This window comes from Leptosomus discolor, chromosome 3, assembly GCF_034619465.1.
Source record: "Leptosomus discolor isolate bLepDis1 chromosome 3, bLepDis1.hap2, whole genome shotgun sequence".
NCBI classification, from domain to species: domain Eukaryota; kingdom Metazoa; phylum Chordata; class Aves; order Leptosomiformes; family Leptosomidae; genus Leptosomus; species Leptosomus discolor.
Genome location: NC_141393.1, coordinates 11,657,660 through 11,685,393, shown reverse-complemented (window position 1 = coordinate 11,685,393; position 27,734 = coordinate 11,657,660). Strand labels below are relative to the sequence as shown.

Here is a 27,734-nt window from a genome sequence, read left to right as displayed (position 1 = left end):
GTCTTATTCTTCCATTTATTCATCCATTCTCCTCTAAATTCCTTATCTTGTGTTTCTTTGCTTTGTACAAGTGTTACCAGTAGCTGGTACTGCTGCAGTTGGAACTGACCACCAGAAAGCTGGCCATATTGTTGAATAACTGCCCACAGAGGGTGTGATCCTGGATGGGCCTGAAATTAATGTTATTGCGCTTAATTCTAGTAATTCATTTTCATAAACAAATAAAAACATTAGCGTGCAGTGCAGGTATTGCTGCTTTGCTCCCTAGTTATGGGCCAAAGTTACTGTAAGATTTACAGGTTCCTGTGTTTTCTTGAATCCTTCCCTCACTGCAAGCCCTTGAATCTGGATGATTTCCTCCACTGCATGTTGCTATGTGTACAGGTGAGCATGCCTTTTGTATGAGAACTAGATAAAGACACCCAGGAGAAGATGCAGTTAAGTTGATGCTTAAGGCAGAAACCATGCTGGCGCGGTAGTATACTGCTTTTTCTGCAGTACTCATCCCAGAAGAGTACTGGGATGAACTTCAGAGCTGAGAATATAAATCTGTCTCTTAAGATTGGTCCTGAAACATAGAATGGCAAGAAGTGTAAGAAGAATAAATAGTATAACACCAAACCTTTCTTTTAGCGTGTGCATGCACCTGGGATCTGCCTGCACTTAGTTTTTGCTATTGCGAAGGGATATGTTTGAGTAATCTCTATGCTTGTTGGTACTTTCACAAGCATTTCCGCTTCATATCTGAGCAAAGTTGGAGTCTCGCTCAGTATCATGAATGTGACACATTATAACTCTACAATTTCTGGTAGGCATCACTTATGGATAGATTTAGTGAGAAGAGAAACTAAATTTGAAATCAGTGTTTTTCTACTCTGCAAATCATCTTTTATACACGAAAGACTAAAAGAGGAATCTCCCTCAAGCTGCTTTTCTCTTCCCCCTCCCATTTGCCTTAAAAGCTCACTTCCACTGTGAAAATGAAGATGACCCTTGAGGCCTCTTAAGTTTGGGATCTAATCCATTATGGGAAGCTATTTTAGTATCTTTCTGCTTCAGAGAGATGGTCTCAAAAAGCTAATTTGACACAAAAGGTTTTTCTGGGGGTGAAGCCATCTTTGTGTTAGGGGGAGCAATGCTCTGATGGAAGTAACTTGCTGGTTAGGTCAGGAGCAAACCAATTTTCCTGTTATCCAAGCTCTGGCTGCTATAATCTAATAATAGGTGGAAGTGAGAACAGAAAGAACTGTTCAGAGAAGTGCTTTGAAAACAGCATATATTTTAAAATTCATTTTAATCAAGTGACCCTGAAGTGTGCATTTGTGCTTATATATATATATATTTAGTTTTTTTTTTTTTTTTTTTTTTTTCCTGAGGGAGGTTATTTTTCTGAGCACCTTGGTAGCATGTCAAGGTTGAGCTAACAGTCTAACACACAAAGCTGTCTTCATGGAGCTTTTATGGGGAAACAGCCTTGAGTGTGTCACCTCTGATGCACTTTGCTTTTGAAGCAGCTGTTTCATTTATTCTAAGGTATGCTTATTTTCTGGGAATGTATTTTCATATTCATATCACTATGAAAGGGGAAAGAAAAGAAAGTGTTGAAATCAGGGGACTGCTTGAGTCAATAGGTGGAAGAATTTGCTGCTGCCTTTGGTGGAGCCTCCTGCAGTGTTTACTGAAGGGGTTGGTTGTTTCTTAACCTCTTTGTTTGGAAAAAATGTTGGGGAAAAGCTTTTATAGCTGCTTTGTGGAAAGTATTTTCTGTGAGGATGCTTGAGTAACTGTGCAGGGATGCCTAGGTGCAGCCTAGTTAGTCCGTGTAGAAAGGAGAAGCTGGAAAAATGGAACAGTTGAGGACCTAAATGAAATCTTCAAATTACCCACCCTCCCCAGCTGATAAAGGCAGGGACAGTTCGGCATGGTGCTTACTGCTGCACCCACCTGCCTGCTATGGATCATCCTGGCTTGGGCACTACATTTCGCTGCACCCACATGGGTGCAGGTGTGTATGCCATCACCTTTTCACCTTGTCTGGTAAGAAGGGCAGTCCTAGAGTGTATCTCAGTCTCTCTGGTCTCTATTGCATGTTTTGCTAAAGTAGTTTTTCAGCTTTGGTTCTTCCTTTGCCATTATTTCTCTGGCTACAGCAGTGACAGGGAAGTGCTGACTGCAAAGCACATTTTTTTTGTAAAGACACAAAGAATCTGTCAGTGTGATAAGTGCACACCATTTTAATGACATAATGTCTCAGAACGTAGTAAGTAGGAGTCAAATTGTTCTGGCAGATCTAAGGTTAAATTTAGCAACAAGAAGTTACTGAAAAGGAGGATCGTTCTTTATCAGAGGTGCATGCTTTCCAACCCAGCTTCCGCATGTAACGTCTAGGTCAGGGCTACAGGTGGGCCTGACTCATAGAATCATAGAATCATTTAGGTTGGAAAGGACTCTTAAGATTGAGTCCAACCACTAACCTGCACTAAACCGTGTCCCTAAGTGCCACCTCTACACATCTTTTCAATACCTCCAGGGACGGTGACTCCACCACTTCCCTGGGCAGCCTGTTCCAATGCTTGACAGCCCTTTCAGTGAAGAAATTTTTCCTAATGTCCAATCTAAACCTCCCCTGGCGCAACTTGAGGCCATTTCCTCTTGTCCTATCACTTGTTGCCTGGGAGAAGAAACCCACCTCGCTACAACCTCCTTTGAGGTAGTTGTAGAGAGTGATAAGGTCTCCCCTCAGCCTCCTTTTCTCCAGACTAAACAGCCCCAGTTCCCTCAGCCGCTCCTCATCAGACCTGTTCTCCAGACCCTTCACCAGCTTTGTTGCCCTTCTCTGGACATGCTCCAGCACCTCAGTGTCTTTCTTGTAGTGAGGGGCCCAAAACTGCACCCAGCATTCGAGGTGTGGCCTCACCAGTGCTGAGTGCCGACTCATCAGCAAGTGACTGCGTGCCCTGTGTTTGGAGGGTTCACCTGGTAGGTTTGCAGCAGAGGGGTTGCTATCTGTCACTCCCCTTCCAAATCAGGTGCAAGTGCTGTAAAAGGAGCAGGTGTTTTGCAGGTCAGTGGTTGCATTGCAGAAGATGAAAATCCTGATGGGTGCTCTGGAGAGTATGAGTGTAAATTGTTCTAGCTGTGCTGGCTGTGGCGTATTATTACAGCCTTGGAGGCTCTTCACCCAGTGAAATTAGATGGTTAACACTGGCGCTGTGAAAGTTGTCTGGTAGTTGGATGAGAAGATAATGCTGTTGTTCAGATTGTTATTGAAACATTTCCTACTGGCTGTGGAAAGTCACTCTGCCTGAGCATTGCTTTTCTCTTAAGTTTGATCTGCTGGGCAGTGCAGAGTTGAAGTTGTGCCTGTAATAGTCATTTACTTCAGTGCAAGGTGTATGAAACACACTGGTTCTGACCTGGGACTATTTTGTAAGGATAAATGGTTTTGAGTGGGTGTGAGGCAGTATTTCACAGGTTTTCAGAGTTAAGGGTATGATTTCCAGGAAGCTTAAAAGAAGCAGGTGTGCAGCCTTTGCTGAACTTCCGTGAGACCCAGTCACTTGGCTTCCATAAGCTGCTTTGGAAATCACAGCCAGCATGTCTAACCTCTCTAAAAATGCTGTCTTAAAGTGCCATATGTAGGAAATAAGCATTTGCAATGCTGTAATAGAAATGTACTTTGTGAGTGGTATCTCTTCAAGCTTTTTGACCTTTTAATGTTTTTTTTTTTTCTTGCCTTCTTTCCTGTTAAATCTGCACCTAGCCACCAAACAGCCTAGCAATGATAGCATAAAGGCATCTGCCTGGAAAAGCTATAAGAGAAGCACCTTTTTATTAGAAGAATGTGAACAAGGAATTGAAAGTTTCTAGATTTAGTTTGATTTGCATGCACTAGCTATGCGTTATTCAGACAGATTTTCAGAGTGGATTGATTTGTGCTTTTGGTCACATTGAGTACTTGAAAGGTAGGAGACTAGAGTTTCCTTTTCTTTAGGCATGGTATTACACCTACAGTGGATTATACCTGCAGATCAGACATTTATAAATTGAAATGGTAAAACTGGAACGAAGTCAACTGAAGGGACAAAGTGCACCTTTAAAAGCTGAAGACCCCAGGGTGGAAACCAGGCTGGAAAATCTGCCTCTGGTTTTGTCCCACGGTTGTTCTGACACTCCAAAGTATAACAAATGAGCCTGTCATGGGAAGGGGAGTGGGTTTGGGAGGAATGCTTTGCATGTGTTTATCTGTAGCTGGGAACTCAAGTGGTTGCTTTCTTCTGAATTCTTGCAGGTGAAAGTAATGGTAAGGATTTGTCCCTCTCAAGGAGCACATGAAACATCTGAATCCATGTCCTTCCTAAAGGTAGACCCGCGAAAAAAGCAAATCACATTTTATGATCCAGCGACAAGTGGGCCTTCCAATGCAGGTCACAGAAGAGGCGTTGTTGCTGTCCCAAAGATGTTTGCCTTTGATGCGGTTTTCCCCCAGGATGCTTCGCAGGTACTGGAGTCACTCGCATAAACCTCCTGAGTCTTCTCTGTATTTATTGCCTGAAGAGTTCTTTCTGTTTCTGGGGAATTTTATTTGAATGAGTTGCCTTAATGCCAGGAAAAAATACAGTTATTAATAGAGAAGTGAGTAAATTCTTACATTTTCGGTTTAGTCAAGATGTAAAATTAAGGAATAATAGCTGGGGAGATGAATTTGCTGACTGAATTATCTTCCTGCATTTTCTTGTGTTAGAGAAAGACACAGCCAATTTGAAATTCACTTTTCCATCCAGTTAGTTTTTAACCCATTTGATGTCACTGAAATAAAGTCCTTCCCCACTGCTTTCAATGGGAAATGAACATGTGCTTAATGCTAAACTAAATGCTGTTGTTAGGAGAAGAAATACAGCTAACCCCGTGGGATTGCTATGTTGAAACAGTTAGGGAGCTTTTATGTTTTCCTTGGCTTTTCCAGTTTGTTCATACTGTGTTTTTGACTGATTATTTTGTCTTGATGTTTGTGCTGATGGTGGTGCATGCCTTCCTTTTGGCCTGCAAAAGTGTGTGTTTGTACAGTATCAGCCTCAGAACTGAAATGTGATGTGCAGATGGATAGCTGGTATTTGAGAGGATTGTGGGCTGCAGTATATTTGGTGAGATTGTACTCATGGACACCTGAAATTTCCTTCTGGGAAAAAGCTTCAGGAAAAAAATCCTAGAACACCTTTAAAAAAGAACAAATTCAGCAGCACATGAAGAACTACTCTAAGTTTGAAGTGCTGAAAAACATTAGGGTGAAAAACACACCACAAAACATCCAAAGTGAAAATGGTATATTAATGTTGAGAAAACATGACAAGATCTCATTCAGCCTCAGATCTTCTCCTAGGATTTTGTTTAATTTCTTGGGTCCTGAACGAGAGGTATGAACAAAGTTCTAGCCAAGCACTAGAGATGAAGAATAACCTCCCACACACATCAGTGCCTAAAGCAATGGTAACCACAACACGAGGCTGTTTTTAAGATTCTGCATAAGCTCAAGCGGTGTCTTTGTGCAGAAATATGCAACAGTGATCTCAACATTAGTCCAGAACTGGAAGTTGCTTTTGCTTACTTACATTGCCAGCCCTGCTGCAAGGTGGCTGGTCACAGCCTGCTTCTCTGCTGGTTTTGGCACCAGTCCTTCAGGTGTTTGACCCCTGGTTTGGGCTAGGCTCTTTCAGGTCCTTGTGGTGTGCCTGCTGAGTGGCCTGTTTGTGATGTTTCTGGGTGACATTGGCCAGTGCAGCCACTCCCGTGCAGGCGTTGTGGCTCGAGGCAAGCTTGCTGCCATGCACCTGCAAACAGAGTCTTCTCATTTCACTGTAGTTACATATTTACACGAACCCTCTTCCCTGCCCCCAGTTGCTGTACTTAGTAGATCATCTTATTGTATATTTGAAACTTTCACTGATGTGGATAAACTGGTTTTGGTACACTCAAATATTTTAGCAAGTTCTCTTTATTGATGATGGTGTTTCCCATGGAAGAGGAAAATGTGATACTGTGAAATCTTATTCAGGGATCTTAATGCATTTTTTTCCAGTGTGAATGTCTTTCTAATTCCTGTGAGCACTCTTGAGTAGCTTAATTTCAGTGGAGTTCCTACTATTGCTGAAGCTATTATACCAGCAGGAAACCTGGTTGGATAGCATTCAGTTTGCTACATTAGTCATAAAATCAATATTCCAAGAGAATTGGTTTAATAGAATTGAAAACTATTTTAGGCTGTAGTAGCATATTTTATTATTTTTAAGGTAGCATAGTGACTAAAATAATAGGACTGATGCCATAAAAATGGGGAGAATATTGTGCCTCAAAAATATTGAGTAATTCATTTCATTACAGAAGAACAGTAAAAACCATAGGAGTATATGCTCTTTTACTTACTTGTCTCCAATCTTTCTTTCAGGCTGAGGTATGCTCTGGAACAGTAGCAGAAGTAATCCAGTCTGTTGTGAATGGTGCAGATGGTTGCATATTTTGCTTTGGTCACGTCAAGCTTGGTGAGCTCCCAAATTCGTTACAGTTAATTACTATGTCAGTCTGGTAATTACATGCTGTCAGCTCCTGGAACAATAAACCTGGAGTATATGAATAGATTAGAATTTCTTTTTAATTAGCTTTGCAAACTTATCATAGTTTATTTCTACACTGGGATTGTAAGTTTTAATTTGAAAAGGTAAAATGTAACATCAGATTAGCTTATTGAAGATCAAGTTTATATAGGTGAGTTGTGATGAAAATCAAAAGGTCAGAGATGTTTTTAACATTAATTTGCTGTGGATCTGTGTTACAAAAATTGCAAAACTAATTGAATAAATAGTAATGGATTAATAATTAAATACTTTGCATTTTTGCATCTATTCTTTCCCATTATCTGTGCAGCACATGGCGTTGCATGTAGTGTACGGTGGTGATATGAACACAGTCTTGTACAAGAAAGGTGAATTAAGTTCATGCTTGTCTTTTCATTCTAGGAAAATCTTTTACCATGATTGGGAAAGATAACTCCACGCAAAGCCTTGGTATCATCCCCTGTGCAATTTCTTGGCTCTTCAAATTAATCAATGAACGTAAAGAAAAAACTGGGACTCGTTTCTCTATTAGAGTATCTGCTGTGGAGATCAGTGGCAAAGATGAAAACCTTAAGGATTTGTTAGCTGAAGTAGCCAGTGGCAGCCTTCAGGATGGCCAGTCTCCTGGGGTTTATCTGAGAGAAGATCCAATATGTGGAACCCAGGTATAATGGATATCACAACATAGATTTTTCTAAGCCTGACTTTCTTCTGTTTTTTATTTCCTTTTATCTGACAACAATTAGGACAACTTTTAAGACAGTAAAAAAAATCTATTGCTTTTAATTTATAAGTCCTTCTCCCATGGTGTACATACTTGTTTCTTTTAGTGCCCTAGAAATTTAGCCAGTTCAGCAAAAATGTAAAAAAAAAAAAAAAAAAAAAGCCACTGTGCTAATTAGTCATTTTTTTGTTTATATTCAAGCTTCAAAACCAAAGTGAGCTAAGGGCCCCGACAGCAGAGAAAGCTGCCTTTTTCCTTGATGCTGCAATTGCTGCCAGAAGTACCAGCAAACCTGAATGCGAGGAAGAAGATAGGAGGAATTCACATATGCTCTTTACTCTTCACATATACCAGTATCGCATGGAGAAGAGTGGCAAAGGAGGAAGTATGAATCTTCTTACTATATTGTTTATTTTTAAATGACGTAGGTTTTGGTTAGTTTAAATGATAATTTAATTAACTTAAAAAGAAAAAATGAAGTGAACCCTCAAGCCAGTCGAGTCACCTTAAACTTTGGTAGCTGTGGCTAATATCTGGTTTCCTTACTATTAATATTTAATTTGGTCATTATTTTCCTCATTTGAATACATTTTGAATACGAAGTTTGGCTTGAGTCCATGCAAGAACGTGATGTACAACTGCTTTTCCCCTTTTTGTTTTAGTGTCTGGAGGACGCAGCCGTTTGCATCTCATTGATCTAGGGAGCTGTGAAAAAGTGCTGAGCAAGAGCCGAGATGGAGGAGGCTCTCTGTGTCTGTCTCTCTCTGCCTTGGGCAATGTAATTTTGGCCTTAATTAATGGTGCTAAGCATGTGCCATATAAGTAAGTGAATTATTGTCTGCATTATCTTAAATTTGTGGCTGGTGTTACCTTAGCAATGAATTGCAGCAACAATTTACTCTTTACCTAGGATGAAGTTAAAGGAAGTTCTGTCAGAAAGGGGTCTGTCTTCTTTTAAGGTTGCTTTGTATTAGAGATACAAATATCTATTCATCTACCTGTCTGTACTTATATATACATGCACACCACTTTTTGAGTGTCATGTAGTAGCATGAAATTTTTAATTATGTGGCCAAAAATTACATGCATATATTCACCCAACTTAAGGTTGGGTGAAAGGTTGGGGAGGATTTGATTGTTGAAAAACGCAGGGGAAAAGGGCCCAAATGTTTTCTTTCCTTCTATCTCCTCTTTGTTTCTTGGATTTGGAATTTAGACTAATCTCAGCCAGCTAGACATTAGTGAAAATGTCATCAAAATTTCCTAGAATTTTCTCTCCTTTTTCAAAATTTAAAAATTGTATTGAAATTTCAGAAAATATTGAGAGTTTATCAAGTATAGTTATCAAAGGTTATTATTTCTGTATGCTTTTTTGAATGATACATCTTTTAAAGTAAAAATAAGATGACCACCATGTTGCACATTTGTTTAGCAGAAGCAAACATTTAGGTGTGTTCCTTTGTGGAGTGTACTTGATAACAATATTGTGTCAAACACACCTGTGGGCAGCCCAGCTTAAAGACAACAGCCACATTGTAAACGCCCTTACCAGAACCTGGCCTTCAGTCCTTAAATTTAATTGCTGCTTGTCTTCCTGCGTTATAACTTCATGCTGTTGTTATCAATCATGTCATTTCACATATTTACCTAGTGCTGCATCTCAAACAGGTGTTCTTTCTTTCTGTATTAGGCAGAAAGTTAATTTCCTCAGGCTAGTCGCTAGGTTTGTGGATGGAGTAGAGGATGGATGAGTTAGAATAGGGAAGGGCAGATCCTCAACTTTGTTACCTACCATGGCTTATTGAGCAGACATGGCGGTAGTTCCCACGTGTTGGGCCAGCTCAGGGGAGCGATAGGAAGCAGCCTCCAGAGAGCTCTGGGGAGAGAGGTCTTGGAGACAAGTGGAGGACAAAATGTCACCTGTCTTGTCAGCTTTGCTGTCCATGGTGGAGGACTTGCATCACCAGGAAAGCCTTCTGAGAGAAATTCTGCTTCCCATTTGCTATGTCAGAGCAGAGCACAGCAGGCAGAATGGAAACTAGATTAGCTGGGGTGGCACTGATAATGAATTTCTGATATCTAAATTGTTATATTTATTTAGAGTTTTCTTACCATTTCTGTTGACTTATTTTTTTCTTACTATCAAAATTGTTTGCATAGAGCTCACAGAGCTTAGCTATACAGGTACTAAGTCTGCTCAGCTAAAAATACAGCACTCGTGAGCTTTTTTGGTAATATGAACTAAACCTGAGATAACTAAACTAGTTATCAAGCAATTGTTTTACAATTATCTAAGTAGCAAATAAAATGACTTCTCATACTGCGTACACGGGCAGATAAATAATTAAAGTATTGATATATTCGTATGCATACATTTAGACACATTTTAAATGTGGTCAAAATATAGGAGCATGCTTGTTATCTACACATACCACACATGCATATATCCTGTGAGAATGAAAGCGCAGCTTGTGATGTAAAAATCTGCAAAAAAAAGATTGTGATTTCTTTAAACCATCCTAGTGTTCTCATTTGTTACACAGGGACAACAAATTGACAATGTTGTTGAGGGAATCGCTTGGGAACATCAACTGCAGAACTACTATGATTGCGCATATTTCTGACTCCCCGGCCAATTATGCAGAAACTCTCACCACCATTCAGCTTGCATCGCGAATCCACCGAATGAGAAAGAAAAAATCCAAGGTTGGTTCCCAAACAAGCAGAAATTAATTCATTTGAAAATGAGTTTTCCTGACCTCTCGGTGGGGGAACATGGGATTTCTCGGCAGTAAGAAGTAATACAAAATACATAAAAGCTCAGGAGAGGAACTGACAAATGACTTGGCACTGAGCCATCATCCCGCCCCCAATCCTTAATCCTGAAATTCCTTTCTTTTTGTTCCAAACACTTGTTCTTTCTTTTGTTATATGTGGAACTATCTCAAAAGCTCCTATTTGTGTTAATTAAAAAACAATAAGGAAGGAACAGAAAACTGTTGAAGAGAAAGACAATGCATAATATTGAATGGAAGTTATCTGAAAAGGTGTGATTGTTAGCTTACTCCTAATGCAGTAAAAATCTATGTGGCATGTCCTTATTATTTTAAGTCACACTTTTACCATTTTTCCGCTAGATGTAGTTGTGATAGTATACACAAAGCATAGACTAAATAGCAAACCTGACCTTTTAATCAATTATATGTACTTATGTATGTATAATTATCAATTAATATTAATAACTTTTCCCTTACTGATCATTTGCAGTATGCATCCAGCTCGTCTGGAGGAGAGAGTTCATGTGAAGAAGGACATGTCCGAAGACCACCGCATTTGCGACCGTTCCACCCACGAACTGTTGCCCTTGACCCTGACCTTCCTGTCCTGAGTATATCTAGTGATCCTGATTACTCCTCCAGCAGTGAACAGTCTTGTGATACTGTCATCTATGTTGGTCCCAATGGCGCAGCTTTGTCTGACAGGGAATTGACAGATAATGAAGGTCCTCCAGAGTTTGTTCCCATAATCCCATCCTTAAACAAGAAGAGAAGTAAAGACAATTCTGCTATTGGTAGGAGTTCTGACAAGGACCATTTTAAATGCAACACTTTTGCTGAACTGCAAGAAAGATTAGAGTGCATTGATGGAAGTGAGGAACCCATCAGATTTGCTTGTGGAGAAATCTCTGTGGTGTCTAATTGTAGTCCTGTCCCTGGAGGTACAGAAAATGCTCAGTCTAAGCTGATAAAGGAAAAAATATCTTCTCCTTCTGGTGGATTTAAGAAACCAGTTGCACAAGAAACTGCATCTCCCAAAAAAGGACATAACCTTCCTTTCCAGGCTGTTGCACCAAGGGGTGTCAATGGAAATTGTCATGAAAAGAGCACACCTCAGTTGAAAACAGAGCTTTCCAAGCTGCAGAGCAGAGCTGACAACAAAATAGTAGACTCTATACTGGAGGGAGAGGGAGAGACAATCACCGATTCCCTACAGTCCTCAAGATGTAGCCCTTCAAGGAATCTGGAGCAGAATAAGGCCACAGCTGAATGCGTCATTAAAGAAAAGTCCTTGTATGTGAAGAGGCCCTTGCCAAGCCCAGCACCTCCACCTGCGCAGCAGAAAGAGCATGTACTGAACTCCAAAGCTGAGAATTTGGAGCTGGACAATAGCAATGCAGTTCGGACTCCTCCTGTGGGAATGAGCAAACAGATGGGAAACAAACCTGAGCAAAACCCTGTAGGGAGCACGTTCCTGGTTGGTAGCAATGCCCAGAATCAGTCAGGTGCAATAGAGGTACACAGCTTCAGGTCAGCATTCAGAGGGAAATGTTTTGATCGGGATATACTGACCACCACGGTGACTTTGCAGCAGCCTGTTGAGCTGAATGGAGAGGATGAGCTTGTTTTCACTGTGGTGGAAGAACTATCCATTAGCGGGATTATGGATAATGGAAGACCTTCCAGTATCATTAGCTTTAACAGTGACTGCTCCCTTCAGGCCCTTGCATCAGGTTCGAGACCAGTCAGTATTATCAGCAGCATAAACGATGAGTTTGATGCTTATACCTCCCAGGAGACTTCTACTGGTGTAAATATTGACATTGTTGTCCCCTTTGCTAAGGATCCCTTTACCAGCAGCAGACGTTCCTCCATCAGTTCGTGGCTTAGTGAAGTCAGCATCTGTACAATCGAAAGTGATGGAGCCCAGTCTAGTGACAGTTTTGTAGCACAGTCATCTTACAGCTGTAATAAGTCTGAGGAAGCCTTCAACTTGGATGCATCCCATTTATCTGTCCCCCTGAAAAGCACTCTGAACGACAGTGGATTTTGCTTCTCTGAACTGGATAGTGAGAGCTTGGGTTCCAGCAAGCTGTCCTCGGGCATCAGCAAAAGCCCTCAAACCTCTGAAACTACCAAAGCATCTCATATAAAAAGTGCTTTTTGTGTCACTGATCAGCCCGTAAAAATTAAATTTAGTAATTCTCATGATATGCCTGTGATAGAAACAATACATTCTAGTCTTCCTAGGAAAACAAAAACTACCTCGTCTCCAATCCACAATAATACTGTCCTCAGCTGTAAAGAGCTTCAGAATCCACATGGTATATTTGAAGATCCCTGGCTGTTGCGCACTGATTATCAGTTGGAAGCAAAACCTGCAGACTCACTGCTTTCTCCAAAATCTCACACATTTGGTACTGAGAAGCAGCCAGGAAAAGCTGCCCAGTATTTTGACGCAGCATCCAGGCCAACGAAGTCGCAGACTATGCTTGCCTGTTCGCAGAGGGTTGTGGATGGTTGCGAAATGGCCTGCAAATCCTCCAGCGGAGCTGCAAAGAAGTCAGAAGTTGCAATGAAGATGCCACAGCTGAAGAGAGGAGCCACCACACTGGGAGTGATGCCAGTGTCGCACGCTAACAGTACTTTGTCGGAGGCTGTGACCCGAGGGAATTCAGATGCTCCTTTGGCCACTGGCAGCTTGAAATCATCACTGGGAAAGAAGAGTGCATCACAGAAGTCCACCATGTTGCCCAGGCCAGGTGGGCCAACACCTCCAACACCTCCTGTACGCAAATCAAGCCTGGAGCAGAAACCTGTTGGTCTGGGTAATGGTGGGGTAAAATCCTCCACCCTGGACTTCGCCAGAGCTGCCGCGCCAAAGGCTGAAGATGAAGCAGATTTGCGGTTGAAAGCTGGGTCTTACTTCGGCGAAAGTGCCAGCAGCAAAATGAACCTGAAGGGTGACCACTCTTTGCCCAAGATGACGTCCAGCTTAAAGACGAAGGCATCAAAGAGTGAAGCCGTTCACCGTTATGGGAGCCACATGTCCCTGGAGAGGTGTGACAGCCTGACATCGGTTGGATCCAAAGCTAGCATGGTGAGGGAGAATGGGAGCGCCAGCAACAGCCGGGCAGGGCGCTCTGTCCCGAGGCTGGGGGTCCCCCCTGTTGCCTCCAGTGTGGGTTTGCCACCACCCTTCACCACCCCTGTGCCTGGTAAAAACAGCCAGGCAAAACCCACAGCTAACCAGAAGGTGCAAGCAAATGGGAGTAAAAACCGAGGCCTCTCTGCCAGTGGGTCAAAGTCTCTCAGTTCCTCTGTGAAGTCCCTGGTGCAGCCCACAGGGAAGGGCTCTGGCATGGCCTCTGGTGGGAAGGCAGCCCCCCGCTCCATGCAGCCCGTCAGCGGCAAACCTGGCCGAGGGACCATCATGGGGACCAAGCAGGCCATGAGGGCGGCCAACAGCCGTGTGAACGAGCTGGTATCAGGTGGCTCTGCCAAGGTAGGCCACTTCCGAGGCTCTACGGACTCTGACAGTGGCAACGACAGTGGCATTAACCTCAGTGACGAGAAGTCGCAAATCCCAGTGCTGCCATCTCCGTACAGCAAGATAACGGCGCCCCGGCGACCTCAGCGGTACAGCAGCGGGCATGGCAGTGACAACAGCAGCGTACTAAGCGGGGAGCTGCCGCCGGCCATGGGGAGAACGGCTCTGTTTTACCACAGTGGTGGTAGCAGCGGCTATGAGAGCATGATTCGGGACAGCGAGGCCACTGGCAGTGCCTCCTCGGCACATGACTCCATGAGCGAAAGTGGGATGTCATCTCCGGGCCGGATGAGGAGCCTCAAGTCCCCCAAGAAACGATCAACAGGTAAGAAATGAAGGGGAGGGTGGCCAGGTGTCCACTGGCACTCCACTGCATCCCTGAGGATGGGAGGTTTTCATGGCATCTCTGATGGAGAGGGAGAGGAGATTTGGGGGAAACTCAAAGCGGGGAGTTGCACTGCCTGCATGCGCTCGCGTGTGCACGCATATCGCTGTGACAGCAGCTACCTGTCATTTATTTCACTTCAAAGCTGCAGGTGTGACACAGGTGCTACAGCGGAGAGGGCAGGAGAGGTGCAGGGCGCCCTGGGGCGCCGGCAGCCTCCCTGCGAGGGAGGAGGCAGCAGCTGGCCGCCGGCAGACGGGGGGACGTTCCTTCCTCCCTCAGCAGGGTTGTCAGCGAGTGTGGCACTAGGGTGGCCAAAAATAGGAGGGTGTTAAGGGTGGGTTGGGAAGAGTGAGGGTGAGTGGGTGCTGGTGAGTTTTTGTGAGGATTGAGTGAGTGTCAGGGAAGACTGGTGAGAGAAGGCCAGTGAGGAGAGGAGGAACTCTGCTGCCAGGCAGGGAATTTCAGTGAGATGGGCTGGGACTGTAGTTTGGAAACAAGGGAATAGGTCTGGAGGGGAGAAGATTGTGAATTAATTAGGATTGCTGAATGCGTGTTAGTTTGCCCAAAGGTAAGGATTAGGGGCAGAGCAGTTGGGTGTGTACATAAAATGCAGTGACTCTTACATTAATGCTACCAGCTAATTGCAAAATTACTGTATTGCACTGTAATAGTGTTTTTGTGAAGAAATTTGAGGGTATACATGCAGATACTATGAGCAATAGGAAACCGACTGGGGGAGTTGCTCAGAAGAGGCAGCTCTGGGTTAAGTACTGTGCCGAGGCAGACGTGTCCAACCACACCATGCAAAGGTGGGCATACGAGAGCCAGCTCCCTTTTCCTGCTCTCTGGTGCCTTTCCTTATTGCTTTCACAGGTGGTGCTCATGTAAGTGCCACTAGTTTTAGCCAGCTTCAAAATCAGGCTCATATGACTGCTGTTACGGTATTAATTTTTACTGATCTAGGTTGAAGTCCTGTAGTATCGTGAAGAAGCAGTGGCAATCGCTGCCATATAGCTAATGACCAGCAACCTCATTCAGCAACCTAAGCATACTGACTGTTGGAAATATAGTAGGAACTAATTAGCAATGCGCTGAATCTGAGCTTTTGGTTGGAAAGCGGTAATTATTGTAATCCCTGTAGACACCCATGATGCTCAATTCTGGCAGTAAAACCAAATGAGTTAAACTGATGTAGATCTCGTGGTGCTTTCTGGTCAAAGCAACTGAGTTGCTTCAGCAGGTGATAAATAATTTTCGAAACTTAGTGCAACATTTGTTGCAGTTCTTTCCATAGCATATCAACCTCTTAAACCTTTCCTACAAATCAATATTAACAGCTGTGTAAGTTGCACACATATTGAGAAGGCATTACCCACTGATGGATTTGTATTTGGTTTTGCCCCAGGAAATGCTTATGAGGTCTTTAAAAATGACGAACTATTTTTTTTCCAATTGAAATTGCTCTATATCAATAAATTATGTATTACTTTTTTGGAGTGCTGTAGACTTTGAGACAATAATGTGTTTTATAGATGAAATGAGGTTTCCTAGGAAGTTCATGAAATATTTCTTACAAGAAATATTTGGTGCAGACCCATTATTGGCCTGAAATATATTGTAATCTTTGCAAAGTGTTAGAGATTCTTGGATTAGTTTATGTTGCTCCAAGCTGTGTTGGAGTCATGCAGTCTCTGGATTTAAGGACAGATTCTACTTTCATATATGTCATTTGAAATTTTCTCCCCTTATCCTTTAACTTGATCTTTGAAGAAATGAGGTTGACCCTGGATGATACAGTGGAAGGATATGAAGTTTGTCTGCTTACTCTGTGTGTTTGGTGTCCTTTTTGGAGGGATCCTGCTGTCACCAAAGTGGTTACAGGATCAGAGTTAGAGCAGGTAATTTCAGCAGGCAGGAACATAGTCATGATTCAGGTTAAATGAACTGGGGTTGTGAGAATGATAAACAGGTGTTGTAGAAGTAGAATCAAGTCTTCCCCTTTCCAAACCATTCCTGTTGTGATTGTTCTTGTTAGAAATTAGCAAGGATGCAGTTAAGAATTAGGGAAGTTTCTCTTAAGAATATGTAAAAGCTTTCAGGTATCTATGGAGGTGTGTTGCTTTGGGGGTACCTGCTGGAATTTTGTCTCCATTTCATGTGGAAGTTTGTGACAGGGCTTAACTTGCACTTGACTCTCCAGTAGAGGTTTCAGCCCAGAAGTTATTTTGGCGGCACTGTCCTCTGAGCAGCACTGTCTTGTCTGTTTGATGTGCTCCCCTTTGTAAGAAGACCAGAAATAAGATTCCTTACCTCTGACTTGGTTTTCAGTAAGAGGAGGAAATTAAGCACTATATTTATTGCCACCAGTCACCCAAAAGCTGCTTATCCTTACTGCTACCATGTAACTTTTCAGCTTGTTTCTGGTGGCCTTCAGCCCTCCTCTTTACCTAGGGATTGGACTGCAGCCTTGTTACCAGCTCTGTGCATGTAGTCATCCTTGACATGTGCAGTGTAAAGGTCAGCCTTTTAGAGAATGAAGAGACGTATAATTGCAAAAAATGCTGGACACCGAAGTGCCAACTCTTATATACAAAAGTACCAGCATTTTTGAAGGACATAAGTCAGTCTCTGCCTCATTGAACTCGAGCCCTAGCAGATGCATCAAGGTGGCAGTATGGTGTTTGTTTGTAAATCTGGGAGCCCTCCTGTTGAAGAATTTGGTGAGTTTTGTCATGCTCTGAGCTTCTGAGTGCTGGTTCCAATGGGTGGTGGTAGGCCTCAACATTAGAGGTGGCTCAGGTTGCAGCTTGGTTGGTTGCTGCTTTCTGAATGCCTCCCAATCCCATGAAGTCATTGAAAACTGCCAGTATTTAGCACCTTAAAGCATGGGTAGTAGTTCTGGAGGGAAATGTTTGCTCTTTGCGAAGAGGTAATACAATGAGAGGGATCTTAGATAGCCTTGCTTGGCATTAACTGTGGGAGCAGGAGATTCCAGATTTGTCTGCTACTATCAGTATTGGTTTGAAATTACTCAGTATCTCATTGCCATTGCAAGATAGTGAATACCATTGTGGCCCACCAAAGAAAACTGAATCCAGGCAAAATATTTTTGCAAGGAGAGAATAAAGAACTGATGCTCAGATATCTGCTTTGGGAGAGGAACTACTGTTACTCCCATCCATGAACCGAGTGGAACATACTTTGTTAAGGCAGTAACTCAATGAGAAACCCGGGGGAATTTTACTAAAAGAAAAAGATCGAGAAAAGCATTTCTTCCTAAATATCCCGAGAACCTAGATCTTTCTTTAATTTGCTGCAGTATGTTCTGCAGTCTGTTAGTCTCCTAGAGTCTGAGGAATGCTTGTCTTCTGTATTTTAGGTCTCCAGCGTCGTAGACTGATTCCTGCTCCATTGCCAGATGCTGCCTCACTAGGAAGAAAACCCAGCGTCACTGGCCAATGGGTTGATCTACCACCTTTGCCAGGCACTTTAAAAGAGCCATTTGAAATTAAAGTTTATGAGATTGATGATGTGGAACGATTACAGCGACACAGACAAGAGGAAACTGAGGTCAGCACATATTTTACAACAACTGTAGACAACTTGAATTACAGTATACAGGCAGAGTCCTTGCTTGAATGCCGGAGTGGTGTTCAGGAAATTGATTGCAATTAAAGCACTGTAATTATTAATTTTACAATTCATATGTTGGGGTACCCTTAACACAGAAAGTGAAAATTATTACTGTCTAAAATTAATTGTGTCTAACATGACTGATGGTATAAATGGAAGTTACCGATGAATACATTATGAGAAGACTTTATAATCTTAGCCTGGTTGATGAAACCTTACAGGTTCCCTCAATGATAGGGTCATTAACTCTTTATGTAAATGACAGGATTCTATTAAACCAGGGATACACTGAGTTTAATTTACTTGTAATCGGAAAACACTTCAGCTAATTCTGTTTTGGAGACCAGAATTCTGTATTCTTCTGATGTCTTTTTCCCATTTCTTTCATAATAGCCTTTCCAGGATGTTGAGAAGGTAGGAATGCTTTTAAGAAAATAAGAATTCATATGTTTTAGGATTAAATATAATTATTAACATTGTTATTAGGCTGTGTTTAGTATTTGCACTGCTGGAAAAAAAATACCTCTACAAACAGTAGTAATTTCAGAATGTATTAAGAGATGTTTGCTGATTCAGAGAAGTGGAACAAATGCTCAAGTGATGTAGCATGCTGTTCCTCTAGATTAGAATCCTTGATGTAAACTTCAAATAAAAAAAAAAAAACCAAACCCAAACACACACCCCACAACCAAACAAAACAACCTACCTGCTAACTCTTACAAGTAATGCGCTAGGAGCAATTTATGTCAAACTGTTGGAGGTTAGCTCCTAACAGGCAAATTCATGAAATGGTCTTTCTGTGTCTTAAAAGGGTCTGATGTATTTCCATACCAAGCTGAAGATACTAGAAAGGCGCCAGCAGCGAATCAGAGAAGTAAAGGCAAAGCATGAATTTTTGAAAGAAGAGTTGGAAGAGACAAAGTGCAGATTGATGATGGATCCAAATAAGTGGAAAGACGACTGTAAGTATTTTGCAAAAACAGCGGTATGATCAGCATGTAACAAATTTTCAGCATGTGAGCCATCCCACTGGAAAAGTTAAGCACTTGCTAAGATATTTTGCTGAATTAAGCCCTAAAGTACTCTGTGACTTCATTTGTGTTTCTGTGGTACGGGATTTGTTCAGTGCTGAGTCGTACTGGAAATTAACAAAAACACCTCTCCAAACCAACCACAAGAGAACGTCAAAACAATGCAGAGACTCACTGTGATGCTTGTTCATATTAAATATTTATATAACCTTTTATCATACTTCTTTCCAAAGAAGGAAAAATATGTTTTGATATCCATATTACAGCTGGGAAACTGAGGCATGAGATTTATACAGAGACTGAGTGCTGTGCTTAACTGGAGCCTCAAGGTAGTGTTTTGTATCTGCTGAACACATTGAAAAAAATTTCTTAGCTCAGGAGAAATAAAATTGTACTCTACATTATTAGCTCCCTTGTGATAGAATAATGTTTTGCTATGAGCTGTTTCTCTTACTCACTAATTTTTTGTCCAACAGTTGAAGTGGATCCTGATCTCGATAAGGAGTCACAGGAGTACCTGGAGGCACTGGAACAAGTGACAGAGGAACTGGAGCAGTGTGTTAATCTGTGCAAGTCACATATCATGATAGTGACGTGTTTTGATATTGGAATAACAGATGCGCAAGATGGAGTAAGGGAAGTGGAAGTTTGAAGAGAGGTTTTTCAAGGGACTGAAGGAAGTGGAGCTGGATTGCCCGACATGAAGAAGAGATAAAGTAGCTGGGAAGTGAAGCAGGAAAGGTGAAGACTAAAAAGCAACAATGAACGTTGTAAGAGAAAGAAACAGCTGAGGGATGGGAATGTTCATAAATAATTTGGTGCCTCAACGTGACCTGAACTGTACAAAGATAAAAGTAGGATCAAGCATTGCTTCTACCAGAGGGAAGCAAAGAAATTTAGTACAAACTAAGATGTTAATTAACAAACAAACAAACGTACAATGGAAGTGCCTTTAAAGTTCATTTGATTTTTGTTTTTGTATTTGGTGCTAAAATTAAAGCCAGCAAACCTAAGCAGACCGCAAAATGTATTCCTACGAAATATTTTATACTGTATAGTGTATTTATGACTATATGTAAAAAACAAACAACATTGTAGCAAAAGCAATAAGTAAATTATGTTTTCATACCTGAACTTGCCTTCTTGTTTCATAGAAAAGCTGTTTTATGTAGCAGAATTAAAATTGTATTATAATTGTTTTCTTGGTTAGGGTTCAAGATATTTTTATGAACATTTATCTATTGAAAAGGTGTATTATGGCATTTTGAGATGATTGTTTTACCTTCAGGTTTTGTATTATTACTTTTTCAGATCAAAATAAATGTTTGTTTTCCATTTTATATATACATATATAGATATATATTAGCTTACCTACTTCCTTGGTTACTAACCTCACTTATCACAGACCTGGTCTTTTTGGAGTTGTAAACTTAATGTGAGGAAGTCTACAAAGGGCACTGTGCTTTGTTTTGGTTTTCTTTTTTCCTCTCTGACTGCAGGAATTGAGAATTATGTTTATTACCAAAACCATAAAACAAACAAAAAAAAGGAACAAAAAGGTTTTGTAAATGTTAAGTTAGGTCCATATTTTTATATAGTTTTGACTATAAATATAGCATTTGCATTTTGAACTTTTAAGACAAATAGTATATCTTTTTACAGTTTTTCTAAGGAAGGCAAACCCTCAGGATCAAGTTTATACATGCTGCATGAGATTTGTGCTTTTTTGAAGGAGGCCACTTAAGTGTGGAAACTATTGATAAATTGTTGCCAAACAAATACTTTTGAAAAGGTTTAATAGTGTATGTAATACCACATTTCATAATGAATCATATTTTCTAATCATCTTCCTTTTTATGGTTTTTTCAAATCCTTTGTACAAATGTGTATTATAACAGCTTGCTTCAGTTTTTATCTGTGAATAAAAGATGCATCTATTGTTATGATTGCTTCTTGCTATGTACGTGATTTAATGTTTGGAAGAAAGAGGATGGCCTGTGGTACACTGTATTAAATGTCATGTTATATTATCTCTTTTCCTAAGAGAGATAACTGGGAACGGAGTTTTGACATTAGTCATCATAAACCAATCGGGAAAGAGAGACAGAACACCAAAGGGTAAAATAAATAGCGGTGGTAAAACTTATGTTCTCTTAGCACTTCATAGTTTACAGAACAAAGACCTGCGGCTCGTGTACTCATCTTCCCTGATGAGACAAAGCAATTAAAAATGGGTCTGAAAGCACAAGAAAACTTTAGGAACTGGAATCAACTGGCCCTGTAGGTCCATCGTGGCAAATGACTACTTCCATCTCTCTCTGATGCTGCTGCGTTTTCTCTCTGGTTAGACAGTAGCTGTGCCTGGTCCTCATCTCCCACTGATGCTGGCATATTTAATGTAAAGCTAGTCCTCCTAATGACACAATCTCGAGTATTTTCCAACTATTTGGCCAAATCACCTGTAATGTGTGAAAGTTTCCCCTCCCTCTTTTTCTCTCCTTATTTAGCCCTAACAGCATGGCATCCAAGCACCAAGTTCTCTTACCCTCACAAGAGGTCTGTGGGAGGGTGGGTAAAAATGCTTTTCTCCTCATTCTGCAGCTGACGAAGTGGAAGAGTGGGAGCAGGAGTTTGATGCTTAATTATCTTTGTGACTTTGCATAGGTTACAAAGGATGCCCTGCTCTTATCTACCTCTTTGTGATTTATCCCTGGAAAACTCTGTTTGCTTACTGACTTTTGGCACTGTGTTGGATTTTATGTGGGGGAATGTAGCATCTAGAATTTCTAGAGGATCCCCTTGCTGATATCCTTGAATACGAGAAGTATTTATTAAGTTGTAAATTCCTGCTATATTTACTTTCTATATGTGCAGAAGTCACGGTTCTTCCAAATATGGACTCAAAACCATGTGATTCATTACATTGTGTTTTTTCTTCAGAGCAAGAATCAGATAAATACAATCAAAATAAAAAAGGCAACAGCATGCTGAGGAACAAGAATTTCTTAGCAAAAGGGAAAACTTCCAAAGGAGAGGGCCAAAGAAGAATATATTCACGGGGAGCTCTGCACTGTAGTGTTAGGTTTTGCGCTGGTGTCATTACACTGTCCTCTGGAGATGCACATCTTAGTGGTGCTGCTGCAAGATGAGTTGAGCTGTAGTAGCCTCTCAGCCCTGGGCACAGCAGGGCTGGGCTCACAGCCTTTTCAAGGTAGCCTGTAACCGCCTCTTGAATGCACACAAGATGTTGTGTTTCTTTTACTTGCAAGCCACTTCATCCACTCCTCAGAGGTCTTCATTATTTCTCCCCCACTCTGGCAATATTATAATCCTCTGATATAAAAATCAAGGCACTAATCATCTATCCCTAATTTTATAAACCTGACAGTTTTTTTAAATATTCTACTATATAGCATTTGCTAATCAGCCTGCATCCTTTGATACTTTCTCCTTAATTTCTAACTGTAGTTATGTTTGCCACAAAGTAGCAAAAGAGACATTGCAGGGCTGCTTAGTTCTGTGTCGACATGACAGTAGCTGGCATATTAAATGTATTTAGCCTCTGGCTTGGTGACACAAAACAAGCCTGAGATGCAAAATAAGGTGAGGCACTGATGGATGAAATAGCAGACTCTTCCCAATGCAAATGCTGTTCTTTATTGGTAGTTGTGGATAGTAAATTATCTTTTATATCTCAAGACCTCAGAGCCTGTAATATCCCTTTATTTTTGGTTACTTTTGCAGTTCTATCCAGTTAAAATTTACACAAATATATGCTTCATTTATGACTCAAGCCTATTTTGCAAAAGGCTTAATTATATAAGGTTACAATTGATAATTGCAAAATTAACCTAGATGCTTTATTTCATTAATTTTCTATTGAGATTTAATTATTTAAAATAGCAATTAAATTGCGCACTTAAAGATGTGATCTTGTTGAGTTTGTTACGGTATTAAATAATACCTTAGAAACCCACTGGTGTTGGAGAACTGCCTGAGTTACTTTTGGCAGGGCTAATTCACACTAGAATTCTTTCTCCCTTGGTTGCAGGGAGAAATCCCATGAGATTCCTCACCTCCTCCTTGCCGGGGCAAGGTTCGTTGATGGCCCAATTTACCAAGCAGCTCACATCATGCTTATTTCCTAGCAACAGAAAAAATAATAAATTTGACAGCTACTGTTTTTTTAAACAAGCGTAATGGTGACTCTAAATAAAACCTAAAGACATAAATTCCTTTTTTCTCCAACATACCTCTCACTGGGTTTCACTAACCGGGTGGCCAGAGGTGAGCTTGCCTGTGTGTGAGGGACAGGGAGAGGAAAGGTCCCTGCTGCCTCAGTCACAATGGTTAGGCATCTTTCAGGCAGAGATGAAGTATGGACTGGAACAGAAATCAAATGAGAAAGAAGGAGTCATCTGGTGACCAAGGACTCAGGAAAGTGAGGAGAATCTTGCATTCTGGACATGGTCTCCAAGCTTACTTTTGCATTTTTTGATCCAATGGTCATGGTCCAATATATAAAACCACTCCTGGGAGGTGGGATTTCAAGTTACTTGTCAGAATTTGCCAGTTGGATGGATGAGTTGGAGGAGCCAGTAGCCACTCTTGTAAGCTGTGCTGTTGCTAACCATGTACTAAACAGTGTACATCTATGGGGACATAGCTACATTGCTAAAAGTGTTTGAAATTGCAGTTATGGCAAGTATAGATTCCTTATAGAGAAATCAGATGAAGTGTAGGCGAAAACTCATTTAATGTATGTGTAAAACCTTTTTCCTTACAGTGCTTCTGGTCTAGCCAGTTCCACCTAAGACATTTCTAGGACACTCTAAACTGCAGTGTTGAAACATCAGTACTACAAGAGAATGCAATAGAAATACGAGATTATTAGTTCTTTTCTCAGCATGCAAAAAGTGTTTCATTTATTTCTATTTCAAGGTACGCATGTATTCTGTTTCTAGTTATAAACCCACGTTTTCCAGTCACTTGCATTTTATTTTTAAAGTTGTGTGTGGAACATAACTCCACAGGCAGCTGTTCTGTATTGTGGCTATAGGCGGGTTTAAGGCAGCTATAAGATGACCTCTGTATCAAATGTCCAAGCTGGCAGAAGTGGACACAAAAAATGGTGCTGTATTTGGGCCCCAATTCACTAGAGCACTTAGGCACCTGTTTAAGCAAGCAAGCAAGTAAATCTGGTTTGTATCCAGCAAAACACTCCAATTTTGGCTTATAGCCCATTGACATGGATTTTTTTTTGCTCCAGAGCTTCAGATGGTGTAAATTGCTTTAGCAGTGGTTCAGTGGAGCTATGCTGACTTTCACCAGATGAAGATCCTGCTAAAAATATTTTACTTATCAGTGGTATTTCGGAGAAAGGAAAGAATAATTCTGTCGATATGCAATGATATCACAAGTGCAAATTAGAAAGCAGAAACTGCCTCCCAGGCTGCTCCTGTATGTAGCATCTCATGGCTTCATGCAGCATTTGACTTGCAGAAATCTGTTTGTGGAATACACAGAATAAGACATAACCCTTGACAGTGTAGATGTTCAGAGAGATTTATTATCAGACCTGCAGGGGAACTGCCTGATGATGGGGTGTGTTTGGCACGAGTAACCTTACAGTAGCTTACATTGGAGCCCATTACTTCACTCATTGTTTCCCTTTCCAAGACTCTCCTCATAAACTGGGAGTGGGTACAGTGGGAGCATGGTGGTGAAAGGAGGGAATCTTTCAGAGCAACCCACACAGGGACTCCGGGTGATGTGCACTTCCTCAGTGGCCTGTTTTTACCTTTTTTATGTGTCTTTTGCTTATAACTGTTGCCTTCAGCTTGAGACAGGTCATTTCTGGGTATATTTCTGTGACGGCAAGGGCAGCCATCAGTTGACTACTTCTTACTGGGGGATGGACAGTAAAAAGATGCTCTTACAGCAGGTACAAATAACGTTTCTGCCTTCATTACATCAACACTTCTTCAGTAGCACAATTCACTTGCTGTATGTTTATATTAATATAGTGTATAGAGACTAGGACCTTATTCAAATCTCGATGGTAAGGACATCTTTTTGAGATTTTGTTTGGTTGATTTGTCAGGTCCTGGTGTGAGCCAGTACAGCTTCATCCTGCAAAGGATTTGCTTCTTTTAATTCTTTGACGTAAAAACTTCTGTGGGAGCTTCCTATCAGGTTTGGCAAAGAAAGGCAGCAGTGCACATTGTGCCACCTGGTATCCCTGGGATGGCTGAAAGAGCTTGTCCTGACTTTTGAAAGACTTGGTTTTGGAGCTTTGCTTAACTTCGGTAGGAAAAGAACCAGGCCATTAGTTAACTCCTGACATCACTAGTATTACAGCCATAGTATGAGGACAGAGGGAGCCTTCAGTCACAGTGTAGTGAAAAAGCAGGTTCATGCCTCCTTGTTATCTGGCCCTCCTACCTGAGGTCAGCGGATTGCCTTAGATTCTGTCCTTCAGAGTGTCAGGGGCCTAATCAGGGCTGCAGAGCTCTTGACACAGCTCCCATGACTGTATTTAAAGCACATTTTAATTGATCTGACCTTGTATGGGCAATACCTATGGAGTCCTAATGTGCTGCTCTCTGGGAGGGAGACGCAGTGCTCCAGGGCACAGGCAGTACAGAAATAAGCAGACATTACAGAGTTTGGTCTTTGACTGGAAAAACTGACTTTTAAATATTGGCTTACTGAGATCTTTCCTTTCGTCTGTAACAATGACCCTCCCTTTGTCAGCACCTGGCATAGATACACTTACAAATGCCACTTGTTTTGAAGGGTGCCACTCATTTTGTTGTACATTACCATTTAAATGAGTTACATTTGTACCTAAAGGCTTCAGTCTCATGGGGCTAAGTGCTGTACAAACACAATTTTTTAGCCTAAATAGACAGGGTATGAGGGGGAAGGACAAAGTGGACTACTGTGTTTCTCTCTAAATTGAGCATGTAACAGTTCTTAATACATCTCTCACAATGTCCTTTGCTGAATACGGAGCAAAACCTTCAGCTGCGCCATCTGAAACACTGCAGACAGTCTCCGATGAGATGCCATATTCAAACTGCTCAGTTTTCAAAGTGAGGACAGGTTATTTACTCATATGACAGGAAAGGAGAGGGGAGGCTTTTGGAGAGAGAAATAGAAAGAGGAAAGTGTAATAATGTTTACAGATACATCCGTAATGGAAGAAAATGCCTGCGCCCAGGCTGTGCACTTCATTACAAAAGCTGTGCATTGTGGGCATGCACAGAGGGGTGGAGAAGACTGAGAGCAGCCATGTGCTGCTCCCTGCCATTTATATCCGTGGTCATATTTCTACTCAGTCTCTTACCAACCAAACCATTTGCAAAACCCATGTGTATGGCTTTGATGTAGCAATTTTATAAAACACTTTTACAAATACAAAGTTGCCCTGTTTTCTCCTTTTCCCAGTTCTTAGTGTTCTGTAGGGCATCATCTATTCTTCTCGCTGTTGCCTCTCTGGATGCCTTGCTTGGTCTCTGATTTGCTCTTTAATGCCTAAAGTATCTCCACCTTTTCTTCCAGCTCTTCTGTAGTAATATTATTCCAGTTATAAATGCAGTTTACCATTAGGTGTCGTGCAATGGGAGCTGGCCCCTGCCAGGAGAGGATATAGCGGAAGAAGAGAAGGGTTGGTAAAGGAAAGTTGCTTGGTAGAAAAACTGGGACTGGAGTTCATATCTAGAACTCAGACACTTAGCTGTGTTGGGGCCAGTGAGGTTATGTTTAGAATTGGACCAGCAGTACCGATATGCACAGCAGAGACATTTATTAGTCATCTTCACATGTATCAGGTCAGAGTTTCTTCTTCCTGAAGTTCTCTGAGCTATGCCTGTGTTTGGAATGCCCTTGAGAACTGCTCAGTTTTATGTCGTACTTCCATTACACTACTGAATATAAGCACTAAGCCACTATAATTACTAAATCCAAGTTCAAAAGATAGAACTTCACACTGCTAGGATTTTTTTTGAGATTATTTTTTAGGCAGCGGCTGGAATAACGCATATGCACCATATATCCATATGCCAAAGAGCCCCAGCAAGACAGCTACCATTTGCATGGAATTTCTCTATAAAATATCCAGTACACTGCTGAGTGAAGTGCTGAATGTGGAAACCAACACATTTTCTTGGTTTACATGTTCAGAGCTTATTATATTGCCTTATTACTCTACTGTTTGGAAAAAACAAAATGCAGTGGATCAGCAAGGTAAGGTTTGGTATATTCTTGAGGTGCTGTGGAGCTCTCTTCAAAGGTCCTGTGACTTAGGAAAAATTCCCTTCTCCCATCTGGGTGTTGAAGTTACTTGATGCAGTGCTTCTTGATAGACAGCCTACCCAACACAAACCAAGCTCTGAAATAGCTTCGGAGCATTAAACATCAATGACACATCGCATTTACTTTTTCTTTAAAATCCGACACTAGGGAAGATATTCTGATTAACTCTGTCAGAAGAGACTTCCAGATGTACTGACAACACACTGACTGGTTTGCCGTAGGGACTAAAGATCCCTTTTCAGGTGTGTACATTGTAAATGCAAGTTTGAAATCTTCCTAAAATTTCCCCCTCCATGGTGCTCATGGTATGGATGTGTTATTCGAGTCATTGATGTCATAAGATCAGTTAATACAATAGATATGTTGGGAATATGGCCAAGAATTTCAGCTCCATGTGCACCAAGCATGCAGCTGTGCAGTCCTTGCCCGCCAAGGCCTTTCCCCATTAGCAGTGATAATAATCAGGCTGGAAATGATCACAGCAGTCTGACAGCACCATATGCAAACTAACTGGGAACCTCTGGAAATGCTAGTGCCCTGCCTCCCTTTCCCTGGCCATAGCCTCTCTGCCCCTTGCATATATGCAGCTAGTTAATAATTTTCCAGCTGATGGTAACTGAGAAGATGTAGGGCTGCTCCCGGCACTCTAGGACCCACGCAAGTCGTTGCATGTATTTCAAATGGCTTCCACTGTGTTGCTGTTT

General features: G+C 41.4%; 1 protein-coding gene across 1 annotated transcript in view; it reads left to right on the top strand.

The window, feature by feature from the left end:
* Positions 1-19,363, top strand: part of KIF26A (kinesin family member 26A) — a 103,337-nt gene extending 83,974 nt beyond the window's left edge. The window contains 11 exon segments of the mRNA XM_086462853.1: positions 4,292-4,501; positions 6,443-6,536; positions 7,011-7,273; positions 7,534-7,717; positions 7,995-8,154; positions 9,876-10,038; positions 10,600-13,984; positions 17,427-17,617; positions 18,074-18,094; positions 18,492-18,642; positions 19,188-19,363. Of these exon segments, the coding sequence (XP_086318979.1) occupies positions 4,292-4,501; positions 6,443-6,536; positions 7,011-7,273; positions 7,534-7,717; positions 7,995-8,154; positions 9,876-10,038; positions 10,600-13,984; positions 17,427-17,617; positions 18,074-18,094; positions 18,492-18,642; positions 19,188-19,363 (4,998 nt within the window).
* The last annotated feature ends 8,371 nt before the right edge of the window (positions 19,364-27,734 follow it).